This window comes from Triticum aestivum, chromosome 7A (assembly GCF_018294505.1).
Source record: "Triticum aestivum cultivar Chinese Spring chromosome 7A, IWGSC CS RefSeq v2.1, whole genome shotgun sequence".
NCBI lineage: Eukaryota > Viridiplantae > Streptophyta > Magnoliopsida > Poales > Poaceae > Triticum > Triticum aestivum.
In genome coordinates, this window is record NC_057812.1 from 68400798 (window position 1) to 68419380 (window position 18583).

The following is an 18583-nucleotide window of genomic DNA, read 5'->3' on the forward strand; positions in this document are numbered from 1 at the left end:
GGATCGTTCGGCTGGCTTCTTGGAGCTATTTCGGGAAGCTGGGAGCACGAGAGCTTCCGAACGGGCCCTTAGTGGCCAGTGCCTTGTGGATCCATGTTCAAATTCCGGAATCCCTTGGTCCTGGCACAAATGAGAGAGATATACAACTAGCTATACTGCTCTTCCTCTTTGCTGTTTACAAATAAATATCACAAAATTTAGATGTGAAGAAGCAAATTTACAAACTGATGAGAAAAATCATGAAGTACATTTATAGTTATAGAGAAAGGCTAAAACTTTGTTGTCAGATTTTTAGACATAGCAAATTGAATGTTTTCCATGGCATTATATAATGGGGTGATGATGAAAATTTTAGTTTGCAAGCACAGTAACTTTCTAACAACAAATAAACTCAGGTGGATTTGTCATGCTCATCAACTAATCTTACCATCCTCAGCGTACACAAGTTGCCATGGAAAACATTCATTTTGTCATGCCTAAAATTTGACGTTCACTGGATATCTGGGTCATAATTACATTATGGTTATATTCGTTGATTGAAAACTATTGGCGGAATATCTCTGTTGTTTCATTCTCTTCCTACATGCTTTCCGGTTCTTGGAATTTCTCACTACGAATTAAGTTTGCAAGATGGCAATTTGAAGTTGAAATCAACTTTTCTTTCTCCCGAAACCCTATGAGCCACTCATCCAAAGAGTGTGCTCTGCAATCCACCCACGTGTTCGTGCGTCACCGACTTTTCTTTCTCGCGATAGTCATGCAGTGTGTGGCTGGCTGGGAATAGCATATCACCAGCATGGGTGCGTGTACGATATCGATTCTGTAAAATTCGAATGCAATTTGTTGAATACACCGCCGAATGTTGGCAGTACGACTTAAGCATGTGATATAAGTACTTGATGAATAGTTGAATACACGAGCAATCCCTTCCCAAGGTGCACTGCATCCAAACTTCTCCACTACACCATGGATTGGTTCGTAGGAGTCCTCTCTCTCCTTTGCTGCTTCGTCTTGTACTACCGTCATCTCCAGTCCAAGAAAACATGCAAGGAGGAGCCGACCGAATGGCCGCTACTGGGCCATCTTTTCGGCATGATCGCTGACCTCAGGCGACCGGATTACCACGACTGGGCCACCGTCGTCCTCGCCGGCACGCGCTACAACTTCCCAGCTCACGCGGGGCTTACCGGCGTCCGGTACTTCGTCACCTGCGACCCGTCCAATGTGCGTCACATCTTCACGTCCAACTTCCTCAACTACCCAAAGGGCGAGGAGTTCGGCCAGATCTTCGACGTCCTGGGCAATGGCATCTTCAACGCCGACGGCGAGTCCTGGCAGCGGCAGCGTGCCAAGTCGCAGCTCCTCATGGCCGGCCCCCGTTTCCGCGTCTTCTCGGCACGGTGCAGCCGCGACAAGGTCGAGAAGAGCCTCCTTCCTTTCCTCTCGCACGCTGCTGACATCGGCGCCCGCTGTGACCTGCACGACGTGTTCCTGAGGCTGACATTCGACATGACCTGCAACCTTGTCTTCGGGGTGGACCCCGGCTGCTTGCAGATCGGCCTCCCCGTTGTGCCCTTCGCGCGCGCCATGGACGACGTCCTGGCGACGGTCATCCTCCGACACATCATCCCACCGGCGTGCTGGAGGCTCATGTACCGGTATGAGCTCGGCCCAGAGAAGAAGATGGCCGTGGCTCGTAGGACCATAGACCAGTTCGCCGCGGACATGATCGCCAAACGCAAATCCGAGCACAACCTCTGCGGCGAGAGCGTCAGCGAATCCTCCGACATGCTGTCGTCCTTTATAAGCAACGGTGACGCGAGCGACGAGTTCTTGCGTGACACCGCAGTGAACCTCCTGCTCGCCGGCCGGGACACCACCGGTACGGCGCTGTCGTGGTTCTTCTACCTCCTATGCAAGAATCCACGCGTGGAGCAGAGGATCCTGGACGAGCTGGCGCCGATCGCGGCCACAAAGATGCTGGCCACCGCCAACGACATGGTGGTGTTCGACGTGGGCGAGCTGAGCAACATAGTGTACCTGCACGCAGCACTGTGCGAGTGCCTGAGGCTTTACCCGCCCGTGCCCTTCCAGCACAAGGCCGCAGCGGCCGGTGACGTGCTCCCGAGCGGCCACGAGATGAAGGCCGGCGACAAGATACTTATCTACTCCTACTCCATGGGGAGGATGGAGGGCGTGTGGGGCATGGACTGCATGGAGTTGAGGCCAGAGAGGTGGCTTGCCGACGACGGAAAACTGAGGTACGAACCGTCATACAAGTTCATGGCCTTCAACGCCGGTCCCAGGACCTGCCTCGGCAAGGAGGTGGCCTTCACGCAGATGAAGGTCGTCGCAGCCGCCGTGCTGTGGAACTTCGCCGTTGAGGCCGTGCCGGGGCATGTCGTGGAGCCGAAGCTGTCCATCATACTCCACATGAAGAACGGGTTCGCCGTTGCGTTGAAGAGGAGGAACTTCCCCAGCGTGCACGGCTAGCTCGCATATAGCAGACATCTACATGTACGTATTATGTATGCGCAAGTGTCATAGGAGCTTACTTAGGTGGCATGTAGGCTTACAAATGGTGTAACATGGTGTAATAATAAAACGGAGCAGCTATTGGCAAGTTGCCTAAATTTGTATTTCCTTGGAGAAGGAACAGGCGGCAGCGAGGCTCCAGATGTGGGCGAGGCTGAGGCAGGAACGAGCCATAACCAGCAGCTTCACAGGCGTAAGCGAGTCGAAGTTTTGACTGGTGGCGGTGGGAGGCCTTTTCGTATTCGATTCCCAATTCAATTAGATGGAGTTGTCGCCGGAGACGGGAGGCCAGGGAGAGCATCTCCAACATGCGCACAAAAACTGCTCTGCGCACTAAAATTCAGATTTTTGGGCGCCGGACAGCTTCAGCAGAAGTTGTAAAATAGTTCACGCGCAAAAATGGTTTGGGCATGCGCTAAAAACTGCTACCGGAAGGTGCAAATTTGGGGTGCCTGGTTGCGCGCACTTCACAATTTGCACCGTGTGTTTTTTGACACGTGTTTTTGGGCATCTAATAAAAAAATATTGGGTCCGGCACGCTAAAAATGCTACAGTGACGCGCTAAAATTATTTTAGCGCGCGAAACTTTTGTGCGCCTGTTGGAGATGCTCTGAGTAGTTAGCAGGCGTGTCCTCGCAATCGAAGGACAGGAAGGGAGACGCGCATCAGAGAAGGAAAACAACCTTTTTTACTCAAGTGTGGATTAGGGCCCGAGAAAAAAGGACTGGATAAGTACAAGTCGATGTGAATAATTTTTTTTTTCGAAAAGGAGGAATACTCTTGGCCTCTACATCATCAGGATAATGCATGCAACTATCTTGCCAACAATTGTGCCTACTCCTATCAACTTGATAAAAGGGTTTAGATTATCGTGGCAACATACACTATTAGGAAAAGGCTTATAGGAGATGACAAATTAGTGGCGGGCACGGCAGGGCACCCGCCATAATTATTTTTAAAAGCAAGCATGCCCGCCACAACTAATGGCTTAACTGTGGCGGGCGGCGCTCGCGGCTCGCCATAGTTATTACCTGCAGGGTGGGACTTGTTTGCGTAACTCATCCATGACGAGCACCGACAAGTGCCCACCACAGATAGAAGACCAAGCAGTGGCGGGCGGCGTTTAGCTGCTGCCACTAGTTAACCTTGTTGCGTTTCCACTTTTTACGGAACACAGCTATGGCAGGTCCTCAACGTTGCTCGCTAGTGTTAGGTTAAAGTACTTGTGGCAGGCAGCCCTCGTCACCCGCCACTGGTACTAAATTTTCAAATTTCAGCGCGGGAGTTGACGAAAACACTAGTAGAAAACGGAGCATTAAACCGGTTCGTAAGGGCCTTTAGTGCCGGTTCTATAACCGGCATTAAAGTGTGGGCACTAAAGGCCCCCCCCCCTTAGTACCGGTTCGGCACGAACCGCCACTAAAAGCCCACCATGATGGCGTGAGCTCATGCCGTGGCATGGGGGACCTTTAGTACCGGTTGGTGTTACCAACCGGTACTAAAGATTTTTTTTTGAAAATTTTGATTTTTTTAATTTTTTTGATTTTCAATTTTCTGAATTGAATTATTTAATGATTTAGTCTCTAATTACCCCTCTTAACTGCTCAAGTGTGGATAACTCATTCCAAATCGTCTAACTTTCCGGTCGGTCACCCATCCTCTCACTCCCCCAGCCTGAGCACGCTTAACTTCGGAGTTCTATTCCCCCTAATTTCCAAGTCTGCACTTGTTGTTTTCCTGACAAATGTAAGCTGTCAATCCTATTAACCCTCAGCAGTTTAGCTTGAGCATTAGGTCACCCGTTTCACCATTTGAGTTTGAAGCTATTATTCTAAAAAAACAGTAATTATTTAGTAACACTAATATTTCTTGAATAAGTTTGACCATAGTTTGACCACAGTTTGACCATAGTTTGACCAGATTTGACCAAAATTCAAAAAATTGAAATAATTATTTAGTAACACTAATATTCTTGAATAATTATGTAGTAACATTAATACTTCTTGAATAAGTAGTTTGACCATAGTTTGACCAAAATTAAAAAAACTGAAATTTGACCATATCTTTTTTCCTTTTGAATTTTGAGGATTCTAAAAAATTGCAAACAGGCCGTAGGCCGTCAAAATCGGATGCGGATTTTCGTGCTGAATTTTTGATATATTATACGTTTTTTTCCGACATCGTATGCAAAAGTTATAGCCGTTTTATATTTTCCCTACACTTTTTGCAAAACATGTTCAAATTTAAGTTTTCAAATTTTCATAACTAGTAGGTGTTGTAATATAACTACCTCCTGAAGGATTTTATTTTCTGAAGTTTTTATCATTTTCTTTTGTTTTTTTCAAAAATGAAATGGCGATAAGGGGGGGGGGGGGGGGGTAGAGTTTGAAAATTGCCATATAGTTCCGGTTTGTGTCTCCAACCGGGACTATAGGTCCACTAGTGCAGAACTGGGCAATAGCACCGGTTCGTAAGGCCCTTTAGTGCCGGTTTGGTAACTGGCGCTAAAATATAGGCACTAAAGGCCCCCCCCTTTAGTACCGGTTCAGCATGAACCGGTGCTAAAGGGCAACCACGTGGCACGAGCCAGCTTCGGGGGCAGGGAGCCCTTTAGTACCGGTTGGTGTCACCAACCGGTATTAAAATGTTGGCGGGTTTTGGGTTTATGATTTCTTTTTCATTTAATTTTGTGTTTTTCATCTAATTCTTTTTTGTTTGCTGGTATTTTACGATACTACATATTGTACACGTTATGCATATATATAAATTATAAATAGAATTTCTAGTAGAACCGGTCATTATATATATATATACAATTTTTCCTAATTGGTGCCTTTCGGAGCCAGTGGCATTAGCCTAGCTAATTGGTGCCTTCGAAGCACGATAACAATTGAAAGTGGTTCATGGGGCGGTAGCGGGTAATAGTATTCTCCTTTGAGATCTATGACCTGGTCGAGCAAAAATCCCGCTATTTCCTCTTGAATTGCTTCTATGCGGTCCTGTGCTAGGAGCTTGTCCCGCACCTCTTTGAACTGTTAAGAAGGAGATCAATATGCATGTGTATTAGTTGTATGACTAGATATCGATAATGTTGTAAAAATTGTGAATAGTGTTTTGATAATCGATATCGTACCCACTCCTGTCTTTGAGATTTGCTCCTTTCGGACGCCATCATGCGAATGTTCTCGCAAACGTAGTATGCACATAGATCATTCCCCGGCGCCTGCTTCAGGGCCTTTACGAGAATGGAATTTGATCAGATAATAATTAATCAAGCATGATAATTAAAGAGATGGCAGCTAGCTAGTACTACTTAATTACTTACCTTGGGTCGATACCATTTCAGATTTTGTTTCCATGCGCCTGGAGTGGCCTTGATGAACTTTGCCCAAGCCCTGCCCGCCGACAAAGAAAATGAATAAATGAGTTATTAAATAGTTGTTATTAGGAAATGACAAACTAATTAAATAGGCCGAGATATAGTTAATAATGATTGAAATTACCTGTTGACTATCCCTTTCACGACGGTGTAGTCACTTGCTTCCTTAAGTAGTGAGTCTAGTACTTCAACTGTTCCTTCATCAACTTAGTGATTAACAAGATCCAGTGAAATCTGCATGCACACACATTTGCATGTCTTAATTAAGCGGGCATATGTAAGTAAAAACATGTAGCTATAGCTAATAGGGAAAAACAGAATTTGTAGTACAAGACAGTGTGACTCACTGGAAGTTGTAAGGAAGTAGTATATCTTCATTGTATTTGAGTTCCTTGAAGAACTGTAGCATGCTTTCCTCTACACATTTTTCGTGATATGGCTCTATTTTCCATGTGTACTCATTAATGGTATTTGGGTCAATGAACCCAATGCCATAGCGTCCACCTTTTTTCATTTCATAAATAGTCATCCTGCATAATACCACAGAAAAGAATATAGTGAGGATAATTACACGTAATGATTGATCAAAATGATCACTACAGCTAGCTTGAGACTTAAATTACAGAAAGAAATCACTTACAGACAATAGCAACTGACGATAGATTTGTCGAGTGTGTCTTGATTATATAGCTGAAATAGTTCTGAATACTCAACGGTCACAGCTTTCTCATGGTAGTAATGATCCTTCTTGACATTCACCATGAGGGACTCTCGATTGGAAATCTTGGTAATGTCCATGTACCATTGATGCAATTCATACATTCTCGTAGGGAGCTTATTGACCTCCTCTGGCTCGACCAAAGGTTGGCCCCGGGCATATTTTTATTTTATTTCCTCCTCTCTAGTCGGAGACATGGGCTCGATATCGAGGAGTTGTCCAACAATGATCCCGATCGATTCAGCCTGCGCAATATGCTCCTCGGTTATTACCACATCGCCCACCCCGGGAACGTTAACGGTTTGCCCACAATAATATTGGGCGCGGCTACTCTCATGTGTTGTTGGCACAACAAGCGGGGGGATTGATTGCGCCGCCTGTTCTCCCAGCTGGGGAACGGTTTTACCTCTCCTTTTGCCAGCTGATTTGCTCGAGCTCGAGCTTGCCTCTTTCTGTAGACGTGCTCGATTTAACTTCCTGAGGTGGTGCTCATAGTCTATGTCAACAGGCTTGGGAGCTGGTGGTCTAGCCATACGAATGAAGTGGTCAATCTTTTCCACAGGCACTTTCTCCCTTGGCGGCGGTGGCGGTTTCGGTGCAAAATGGGCTTCCACCTCGGCCTTCGATGTGGCTACGTTTTCCTCCTCGGAGTTGTCGTAAGGCCTCTGCGGAAGAGGCGGGAGGCTTGGACCATATTGAAATCGCTTGCCTCCGCCTGTACCTCCAGTACTACCTCGACTTGTACTGCTATGCACCATAGCTGAGGCGGCTCTCTTCCGTGATTGCTGAGGCGGCGAAGACGGCTGACGTGGCTGAGTTGGAGGAGGAGGAGTGGCCTGAAGCTGTGCCGGACTTGGAGGAGGAGTGGCCTGAAGCTGTGCCGGACTTGGAGGAGGAGTGGCCTGACACTTTGCCGGGCTTGGAGGAGGAGTGGCCTGAAGCTGTGCCGGACTTGGAGGAGGAGTGGCCTGACACGTTGGTGGACTTGGAGGAGCGGGAGTCTGCTGACTCGGTGGCGGACTACGACGAGGAGTCGGATGATGCGGTGTCGGTGGACTTTGGAAGATGATGCAATCCTTTCTCCATAGGATGATACGATGGTTGGCCTCTCCTAGTGTGTGCTCATCATCACCTCCAGGAATTTCAAGCTCTAGCCCCGAGTATTGGTCCACCACCTCATCAACCAAGACACGAGCATAGCTCGCTGGAATCGGGTTGCAATGGAAGGTTGCCTCGGGGGGATTTGTAAAAGCAAGGGTGTCCGCCACCTTCATGGATATGTTCTTCATTTTGAAGTGTAGCTTGCAGTTAGTGTTCTCCATGATGTCATCCACTAGGTAGCTATCCAGTAATGCGTCGTCCGGGGCGGAACCCACGCTGCTTCTCGGCATGGATGGGATGGTGCTATCCATTGGTGGATTATCCGCTAGCTGCTGAGACCCCCTTTGCTGGCTAAGTGAGTCGATCTGCTCCTGCTGCCGCTGGAATTTGATTGCCAAGTCCGCGTGCGCTGATTCTAGGCCTTGAAGGCGTTCGTAGTCTAGCTTCCTCTGCTCCTCCTCCATCTTCCTCTTCTTCTCCTCCGCAATCTTCTTTCTCGCACGGGTTCTGTAGTCGGCGTTCCAGTCCAAAAACCCCTCATACCACGGAATAGCGCCCATGCCTCGTGTTCTTCCTGGGTGTTCAGGATTTCCCAGGGCACGCGTAAGCTCGTCATTCTCTTTGTTGGGCTCGAACAACCCCGATCGAGCCTCTTCTATTGCAACAAGTAGCTTATCTTCGGCTCCGTCCAGACATGCCTTCATCGAAACTTTGCCTATCTTCGGGTCCAACTCCCCTCCATGCGCATAGAACCAAGTCCTGCACCTGGGGGGCCAGCTCAATGTTTCTGGAGTGACACATGCATCCAGCATCTCTTTCTCAGACTTATCCCACTTAGGCATTCCCACCGCATAGCCACCTGGCCCCAGCTTATGGAACTTATCCTTTTTTGCGGCATTGCCCTTGTTTATTCTGGACCGTTTCTTAGATAATTCCGAATCCTTGAATTTCACGAAATCGTCCCAAGAGCACTTTGCTTCTCTAGTGTTCCCTCGAATACTGGAGTCTTCCTTCCTCCCTTGACGTACTTGGCCCATTCACGAATCTTGTGGTTCTTGAATGCAACTGCCATCTTCCTAAGAGCAGCGTCCTTGACTTTCTCCACATCTGCATCTGTGAAATGATCTGGTAGGGTGAAATGTTCCATGAGCGTTTCCCAAAGCAAATGTTTTTGTCTGTCATCGACAAAAGTGACTCCTGGACGTGGCTTTGCTGGCTCTCTCCATTCTTGAAGGGAGATCGGGAGTTGGTCCTTCACAAGAACTCCGCACTGACGAATGAACTTGTCCGCAATCTTCTTAGGCGCTAATGGTTCACCATTAGGTCTGATTGCCTCGATATTGTACTTTACGCCCTCCTTCAACTTTTTGTTCGGGCCTCGTTTCGTCCTGTTGCCTGAAGATTTGCTCGATCCGGATGGCTGAAAGAAGAAATATCGATTCGTTAATATATCTTCAAGTCATTTAAAACATGTGATGATCACCAGATGCCTGCTTATATAAATATATATACCTCGCCGGTCTTTGTTGTTTCAAGATCAACATTTTCTTCATCATGTTCATAGTTCATGACTTCATCAATTTGGTCGTCGCGATCGAATATCATATCACCCTCCCCGGTGTTGTTTAGATATTCGGAGCCGTCATAATCTTCTTCATTCTGATCATCATCTGGCCCGCGAGGATTGCGTATGATATTGAACAGGGCCTCTTCTCCCTCTCTGCCGGTATTGTCCGCCATAGGTTTTGTTTAACTAATCCAAAAGAAATATATTCAAATTACAATGCATGGATGCAATCAATTAATAAGGAAAAACTGAATCAATCATAGTACATAATAAGCATCATCGAATATAATCTCGAATACGTCGTCTCGAATAATAGATATAATCTCGAATACATCGTCTCGAATAATAGATATAATCTCGAACACATCGTCTCGAATAATATATAATCTCGAACACATCGTCGGATCATGCGGCGCGGGCGGTGGACACCCAAAGAGAAGGAACCCTCACAGGATCATAGCTGAAGTGAGATTCCTGAAGAAACTGCCAGGTATTGGAGAACCTGCCGCCCTCTAACGCAACCATGTAGCGATGGACGTGCTTGTCCTCCTCTCTGACACGACGATGTACCACCTCCGGCGGGGCCGGCTCCCTCCGCACCGAAACTAGCCCACGCGAATGCCACCAAATGAGATCAGGGTCAACGACCGTGGCCGGGTTCCTCATCAAGCGGCGCCCCCCTCCAGGCAGCACCTCCCAGTGCCAGCCCGGCGGAGCCCAGTCCCGGACATGGGTCAGCCGGACGTCGTCGCGGACGGGTCGACTGATGGAGTCATGTACCTAGGGTAGGGTCATAGACCTGATCTAAGTACCCTGCCCAAGGACATCCTTAGAAGAGATCACCTTCCAGTCGACCTACGAGGGACTCACTCGACTGACTTGAAGGACTCGACCACGAAGACTCACTCGACCACCAGAAGGTCAAGAGGCACTCTGCACTGCAACGGTCTGTAATTAAGTAGACTTTATGATAGTAAAGACACTTTATGTGGGGCATTACCAGTAACGCCCCGGACTTAACGCACCTTAAACCCTCTCCTACGTGGGCTGGCTGGGGTCCTGGCGCACTCTATATAAGCCACCCCCCTCCACAGGTAGAGGGGTTCAGCACCCTGTAATTCATATACACGTAATCCACTCGACCGCCTCCGGGCTCCGAGACGTAGGGCTTTTACTTCCTCTGAGAAGGGCCTGAACTCGTACATCTCTTGTGTTTACAACCTCTCCATAGCTAGGACCTTGCCTCTCCATACCTACCCCCACTCTACTCTCAGACTTAGATCCACGACAGTTGGCGCCCACCTTGGGGCCGGTGTTTTAGCGATTTTGTGGAGAAGTTGCGATTCTTCCGAGTACTTCCATCATGGTAGCTGCTGGAGTTTTGGTCGAGGGTCGAGAGATTCGTCTCGGTGCTCTCACCTTCGTCGCCGACGACTCCGCCTGGCTCCAGGAGGCTCCACTCGACGTCGATGCGCTCCCCGTCCGCGGTGCGACACATTTTCGCGCATGTGTCCGCGGCGTTCTGCTGCGGCAACCGTCGACCCCATATCGGTCGACTCCCCTATCGATCGCCCTCCCAGTCTCCCGCCAGCGCAAGCGCTCGGGTCGGTCGAGGCTTCAGCGGTGGGTGAGACACGCGGTGGCTCGCCAGACGGCTACCACCCAAGTTGCGGCAATCGAGCCCGACGAATCTCTCTACGGCCTGTTCGATCTGTCAACTGGCACCGTAGAGACTGCATCCGAATGCGATAGCAGTGATCCAGCGGCGGAAATCCTGATGGTCGACGGGCCTCACAGCCCCCTGGCTTCGCCCGTGATGGTGGGGCAGGCGACGGAGGCGACCCTGCACGAGACCACGAAGAGTACCAGCCCGAGCCACTCGACTCTCTGCAAAGAGAGGAACTTCGCCGCAGGAACATGGATGCCCTGCATACTCCCATCGCAGGAGAAACCCCCGAGGCTCGCGCCTTGGAGGAGGCACGTTTGGCCAATTTGGCCGAACGCGCTCGCTTGGAGAATCTTCAGCGAGCACTCGACGAGCGCGCGCGGCAACGAGTTCCCGACGCCAGTCGACGTCAACTCTTCCCGCCGACTCAGGTATATCAAACCCCAATCCAGAATTTAGCAGCTGCGACCCGTATTGCAGAGTCCATCTAGCCCTCTCAGTCGGAAGCTGGCAGAGGCTTGATGTAGATCAGGGATCTGCTCCGGGCAGCAGGAGATCAGAATTCAGCCGTGTCGCAGTCGCGCAACAGAATTCACAGTCGATCCGTCGCTGCGAATACGGTTCAGTCGGCTCACAGTCCCAGATCGCCTCCGCGGCGTGAAGGGGCGCGAGAATCGGCGAGACCAATATGGAGACCGACACGACCGAGATGATAGGCGTCGAGTGCCCACTTCCCCTCCGAGGGGTGGGTCTTACGCTCCTCGGCAGCAAGATGACAGACGTCAGCTCAGTGCGGGGCGAAGAGTTCCAGTCGACCCCAGAGAACCAGGCTTCGACGCGCGATCCATTATCGTGCAAGGCTTGGTCGACCGGAACAGAGCCCATCGAGGTGGACTCGACAGAGATGCGCCCACGAGCAGTCGAGTGCATGTTTCTGGTCCGGAATGTTTCAGCAGAGCTATCAGAGCCGCAGTGATTCCTCCCAATTTCAGGTTGGCAACAGGAGTCAGCAAGTTCACTGGTGAGTCTAAGCCTGAAACTTGGCTTGAGGACTACCGAGTGGCAGTTCAGATTGGTGGTGGGAATGACGAGGTGGCCATGAAGCATTTGCCCCTCATGTTGGAAGGTTCTGCCAGAGCGTGGTTGACTCAGTTACCTCCTAGCAGCATTTACACTTGGGAAGATCTGTCCCGAGTGTTTGTCAGAACGTTTGAAGGAACTTGCAAGCGACCGGCTGGATTGACAGAGCTGCAAGTCTGCGTGCAGAAGACCAATGAGACTCTCAGGGAGTATATTCAGAGATGGATCACTTTGCACCATACTGTGGAGAATGTGTCTGATCATCAGGCAGTCTGCGCCTTCAAGGATGGTGTCAAGAACAGAGAATTGAGTTTGAAATTTGGTCGAACCGGTGACATGACCTTGAGTCGGATGATGGAAATTGCTACCAAGTACGCCAACGGTGAAGAAGAAGACCGACTCCGAAGCGGCAAGCACAAGCCGAGCCAGTCGGAGAAGGGAAACACCAGTCGGAAACAGAAGCGGAAGGCTGAACCGGCAGCTCCTGGAGAGGCTCTGGCCGTGACTCAGGGAAAGTTTAAGGGGAAACCAAAAGGATCCTGGAACCCTAAGAAGGTAAAGGATAAAGAAGGGAACGACGTGATGGATATGCCGTGTCACATCCACACGAAGAAAGACGAAGAGGGGAATATCATTTACCCAAAGCATACCACTCGCCAATGTCGACTCCTGATCCAGCAGTTTCAAGGAAAACAGTCTAAGGACAAGGAAAAGGAGTCGGACAAGGCCGAAGACAAGGAGGACAGTGAGGAAGGATATCCGCATGTCAACTCCACTCTGATGATCTTTGCAGATGTGGAAAGCAAGAGTCGATTGAAAGTCATTAACCGTGAGGTGAACATGGTTACCCCAGCAAAAGCAAATTATCTGAAATGGTCCCAAACACCCATCACATTCGACCAATCTGATCACCCGACTCATATTGCCACCCCTGGGAGGCAAGCTTTGGTGGTCGATCCAGTTGTCGAAGGCACTCGACTGACAAAAGTGCTGATGGACGGTGGTAGCGGGCTGAATTTGTTGTATGCAGACACACTGAAAGGAATGGGCATTCCGATGTCCCGACTGAGCACCAGTAACATGAGCTTTCATGGAGTTATACCAGGGAAGAAAGCCGAGTCACTCGGCCAAATAGCTCTGGACGTGGTGTTTGGTGATTCGAAACATTTTCGCAAAGAGAAGTTGACGTTTGAGGTCGTGGATTTTCAGAGTGCATATCACGCCATTTTGGGGAGACCAGCTTATGCACGGTTCATGGCTCGACCATGTTACGTGTACCTCAAATTGAAGATGCCCGGCCCCAAAGGAGTGATCACTGTCACCGGTGATCGGAAAAAGGCAGAAGAGTGCTTTCAGAAGGGCTCAAAGATTGCTGATTCCCAGGTGACAGCGGTCGAGTTCGAAGAATACAAGCAAAACGCAGATCCGAGTGATTTGCTGCGATCCAAGAAACCCGCCACAGAATCTGCATTTCAGTCGTCCGGTGAGACGAAGCCTGTTCACATTCACCCGACCGACCCCGATGCAGCTCCGACCCACATCTCCACAACACTCGACCCGAAATAGGAAGAAGCGCTCATCCAGTTCCTCCGTGAGAACTGGGACATTTTTGCATGGAAGCCCGCTGACATGCCAGGTGTTCCCAGGGGACTGGCTGAGCATCGCCTAAGAGTCGACTCATCAGCAAAACCAGTCAAAGAGCATCTTCGGCGGTCCGCCGTCCAGAAGAGAAAAGCCATTGGTGAGGAAGTGGCTCGACTGTTGGCGGCAGGATTTATCCGAGAGATATACCACTCCGAGTGGCTCGCTAATGTCGTCATGGTTCCTAAGAAGGACAAATCGCTCCGAATGTGCATTGATTTCAAGCACATCAACCGGGCCTGCCCGAAAGATCATTTTCCTCTCCCTCGCATAGATCAAATTGTTGACTCGACCGCGGGATGCGAGAGATTGTCTTTTCTAGACGCCTACTCCGGGTACCACCAGATCCGTCTGTACGGACCCGACGAGGTAAAAACAGCTTTCATCACTCCATTCGGGTGCTTCTGCTATATCACCATGCCATTCGGCCTCAAGAATGCCGGAGCCACATTTATGCGAATGATTCAGAAGTGTCTACTCACTCAAATCAGTCGGAATGTGGAAGCGTATATGGATGATATCGTCGTCAAGTCACGAAAAGGTTCCGACCTGCTCGCTGACCTCGCCGAAACATTTGCCAACCTCAGAAGGTATGATATCAAGCTCAATCCATCAAAGTGCACATTCGGAGTTCCTGGTGGCAAGTTACTCGGTTTTCTCGTTTCCGAGCGAGGGATCGACGCTAATCCAGAGAAGATCGGCACTATTCTCCGAATGAAACGCCCTGTGCGAGTGCACGATGTCCAGAAGCTTACTGGATGCTTGGCCGCATTAAGTCGATTCATCTCACGACTCGGTGAAAAGGCATTGCCTCTTTACCGACTGATGAAGAAGGCAGACAAGTTCGAGTGGACTCCAGAAGCTGATGCAGCGTTTGCCGAGCTAAAAGCTCTGCTCTCCACCCAGCCGGTGCTTGCTGCTCCAATCAGCAAAGAGCCTCTGTTGCTTTATATCGCAGCCACAGGACAAGTCGTCAGTACTGTGCTTACGGTCGAGCGGGAAGAAGAAGGAAAAGCTTTCAAAGTTCAGCGCCCAGTGTATTATTTGTCTGAAGTCTTGACTCCATCCAAGCAAAGATATCCTCATTATCAGAAGCTTGTGTATGGAATATACATGACCACAAAGAAGGTTGCTCATTATTTCTCTGATCATTCCATCACAGTCGTCAGCGACGCTCCACTATCAGAGATTTTGCACAACAGAGATGCAACTGGTCGAGTGGCTAAATGGGCGATTGAACTTCTTCCCCTTGATATCAAGTTTGAGGCAAAGAAAGCCATTAAGTCCCAGGCAATAGCAGATTTCCTCGCCGAGTGGATTGAACAGCAGCAGCCGACTGAAGTTCACTCGGAGCATTGGACCATGTTTTTTGATGGCTCTAAGATGTTGAATGGTTCCGGTGCTGGGGTTGTCCTGGTTTCCCCCAGAGGAGATAAGCTCAGATATGTGCTCCAGATTCACTTTGATTCCTCCAACAATGAGGCAGAGTATGAGGCCCTCTTATACGGATTGCGCATGGCCATTTCACTCGGCGTCCGTCGCCTGATGGTCTATGGCGACTCAGATTTAGTGGTCAACCAAGTGATGAAGGAGTGGGACGTGAGAAGCCCAGCCATGACTGGATACTGCAGTGCAGTGAGGAAGCTGGAAAAGAAGTTCGAGGGGTTGGAGCTCCATCATATACCCCGACTGAAAAATCAAGCAGCTGATGATCTAGCAAAGATAGGTTCCAAGAGAGGGGCCATTCCGAGTGGTGTGTTCTTGGAGCATATACACACTCCGTCAGTCAAAGAAGACCCTTTCACCGAAGAAGCTCCACAGCCCAAGAGTGCCACAGATCCGACTGAGGTTGAAGTCCCAGCAGTAGTCGACTTGGTCATGGAGGTCTTGGTGGTCATTCCCGACTGGACAGTTCCGTATATCGCGTATATCCTGAGAAAAGAGCTCCCGGAGGATGAGGAAGAGGCTCGACAGATCGTCCGTCGATCTAAAGCCTTTACCGTAATCAAAGGACAGCTATATAGAGAAAGCGCGACTGGAGTTGGTCAGAAGTGCATAACACCAGAAGAAGGTCGAATCATCCTTAATGATATCCACTCGGGAACCTGTGGTCATCATGCGTCCTCTCGGACCATCGTGGCCAAAGCATACCGAGCCGGATTTTACTGGCCAAAGGCGAATGAGATGGCAAAGGAAATAGTGGATAAGTGCGAGGGATGTCAGTTCTACTCGAATATGTCGCACAAGCCTGCATCAGCTCTGAAGACCATTCCACTCGTCTGGCCTTTCGCAGTATGGGGGTTGGACATGGTCGGTCCTTTGAGAACAGGGCGAAGTGGCTTCACGCATGTACTGGTGGCAGTCGACAAGTTCACCAAGTGGATTGAGGCTAAACCAATCAAGAACCTTGACGCCGGTGCTGCTGTTAGCTTCATCAGGGAACTGATATTCAGATATGGAGTCCCGCACAGCATCATTACGGATAATGGGTCGAACTTTGACTCGGAAGAATTCAGGGATTTCTGCAACTCTCAAGGCACACGAGTCGACTACGCTTCGGTCGCCCATCCGCAGACGAATGGACAAGCAGAGCGAGCCAATGGCCTGATTCTCAAGGGATTGAAACCCCGACTGATGCGTGATCTCAAGCATGCAGCTGGAGCTTGGGTCGACGAACTTCCCTCGGTGCTTTGGGGACTGCGGACCACACCTAATCGGTCGACCGGAAGAACTCCATTCTTCTTGGTCTACGGAGCTGAAGCAGTCTTGCCGAGTGATCTTCTCCACAATGCTCCTCGAGTTGAGATCTACAACGAAGCAGAAGCTGAACAAGCGCGGCAGGACGCAGTCGACCTTTTAGAGGAAGAAAGGGAGATGGCTCTGATCCGATCGACCATCTACCAACAAGATTTGCGTCGTTTCCACGCCAGAAATGTGAGGGGTCGAGCCTTCCAGGAAGGAGATTTAGTTCTCCGAGTGGATCAGAAGAAACCACACAAGCTTGCTCCTTCTTGGGAAGGACCCTTCATCGTCACCAAAGTTCTCCACAACGGGGCGTACCGTCTTTACAACGTCGAACATAATATCGACGAGCCCCGAGCTTGGAACGCGGAACTACTCCGCCCATTTTACACTTAAGTTTATCACTCGGATGAGTTGCAATAAAGTACTCCTGTAGTTCATGGATTTCAAAATAATAGTGTCATAGTTCCTCCATAATTTTTGTCACTTTTTATTTTTGTCCAATAAAATTTTCCCCTCAGTGGGTGACTTAGCCGCGAATCCGTTTCGCCTAAGTTTGTAAAAATCCTTACCGAGTGGTGAGCCAGACTCCCACTCGGAGGCTTAGCTGCGAATCCGTTTCGCCTAAGATTAAATAAAATCCTACCGAGTGGTAAGCCAGACTTCCACTCGGGGGCTTAGCTGCAGTCCAAGTACTCGCCTAAGTTATAAAAATCCTACCGAGTGGTAAGCCAGACTTCCACTCGGAGGCTTAGCTGCAGTCCAAGGACTCGCCTAAGTTACCAAAATCCTACCGAGTGGTAAGCCAGACTTCCACTCGGAGGCTTAGCTGCAGTCCAAGTACTCGCCTAAGTTATAAAAATCCTACCGAGTGTAAGCCAGACTTCCACTCGGAGGCTTAGCTGCAGTCCAAGTACTCGCCTAAGTTACAAAATCCTACCGAGTGGTAAAGCCAGACTTCCACTCGGAGGCTTAGCTGCAGTCCCAAGTGCTCGCCTAAGTTAATAAAAATCCTACCGAGTGAAGAGCAAACCTCTCACTCGGGGGCTTAGCTGCAGCCCAGTGCTCGCCTAAGTTATAAAATCCTACCGAGTGAAGAGCAAACCTCTCACTCTGGGGGCTTAGCTGCAGCCCAGTGCTCGCCTAAGATATAAAAATCCTACCGAGTGAAGAGCAACCTCTCACTCGGGGGCTTAGCTGCAGCCCAGTGCTCGCCTAAGATATAAAAATCCTACCGAGTGAAGAGCAAACCTCTCACTCGGGGCTTAGCTGCAGCCCAGTGCTCGCCAAGATATCAAAATCCTACCGAGTGGAAGAGCAAACCTCTCACTCGGGGGCTTAGCTGCAGCCCAGTGCTCGCCTAAGATATCAAATATCCTACCGAGTGAAGAGCAAACCTCTTCACTCGGTGGGCTTAGCTGCAGCCCAGTGCTCGCCTAAGATATAAAAATCCTACCGAGTGAAGAGCAAACCTCTCACTCGGGGGCTTAGCTGCAGCCCAGTGCTCGCCTAAGATATAAAAATCCTACCGAGTGAAGAGCAAACCTCTCACTCGGGGGCTTAGCTGCAGCCCAGTGCTCGCCTAAGATATAAAAATCCTACCGAGTGAAGAGCAAACCTCTCACTCGGAGGCTTAGCTGCAGCCCAGTGCTCGCCTAAGTGGATTAAGGAATAAGTCGACTGCGGTGAGCGTCTTGCTTGAACCCGCAAAAGACATTTCAAGCCAAAAGCAATCATATTCAAACATCGAATTCAAGTTCGGAACGATACCTAAAGGAACCGAAAGTGCTCAGGCGCTGAGCCTGTTAAAGTTTATCGGTTACAACTCCACTCGGCATACCGAGGCAAATTTAAAGTGTCGAGCGTAAAAGAAGTTTTTTACCCCTCCTGTGGAGGGCTGGAAGGTGCAACAAACTCATCAAGATCAATTCCATCTGCGATCCGAGTGGCAGCAGCAATGAAAGTTTCCATAAAGGACCTGAAGTCGTGTTTCTTGGTGTTGGCCACCCGGAGGGCCGCCAGCTTGTCTTCTCGCGCATCTTTGCAGTGGACTCGGGCCAGACACAGAGCAACATCTGCACCGCACCGAGCCGAGGACTTTTTCCACTCCTGCACTCGACCAGGGACTGTGTTCAAGTGAGCCATCAGCGACTC

General features: G+C 49.6%; 1 protein-coding gene across 1 annotated transcript; it reads left to right on the forward strand.

Annotated features, from left to right (window-relative positions):
* The first annotated feature begins 921 nt into the window (after nucleotides 1-921).
* LOC123154011 (noroxomaritidine synthase 3) lies at nucleotides 922-2630 on the forward strand. The gene has a single exon (XM_044572832.1). The coding sequence runs from the start codon at nucleotides 967-969 to the stop codon at nucleotides 2491-2493; it is 1527 nt and encodes a 508-aa protein (XP_044428767.1). The 5' UTR covers nucleotides 922-966; the 3' UTR covers nucleotides 2494-2630.
* Nucleotides 2631-18583: the final 15953 nt, after the last annotated feature.

Coding starts and splice junctions, on each gene's coding strand:
- LOC123154011 (XM_044572832.1), top strand. CDS start 967: ATGGATTGGTTCGTAGGAGTCCTCTCTCTCCTTTGCTGCTTCGTCTTG.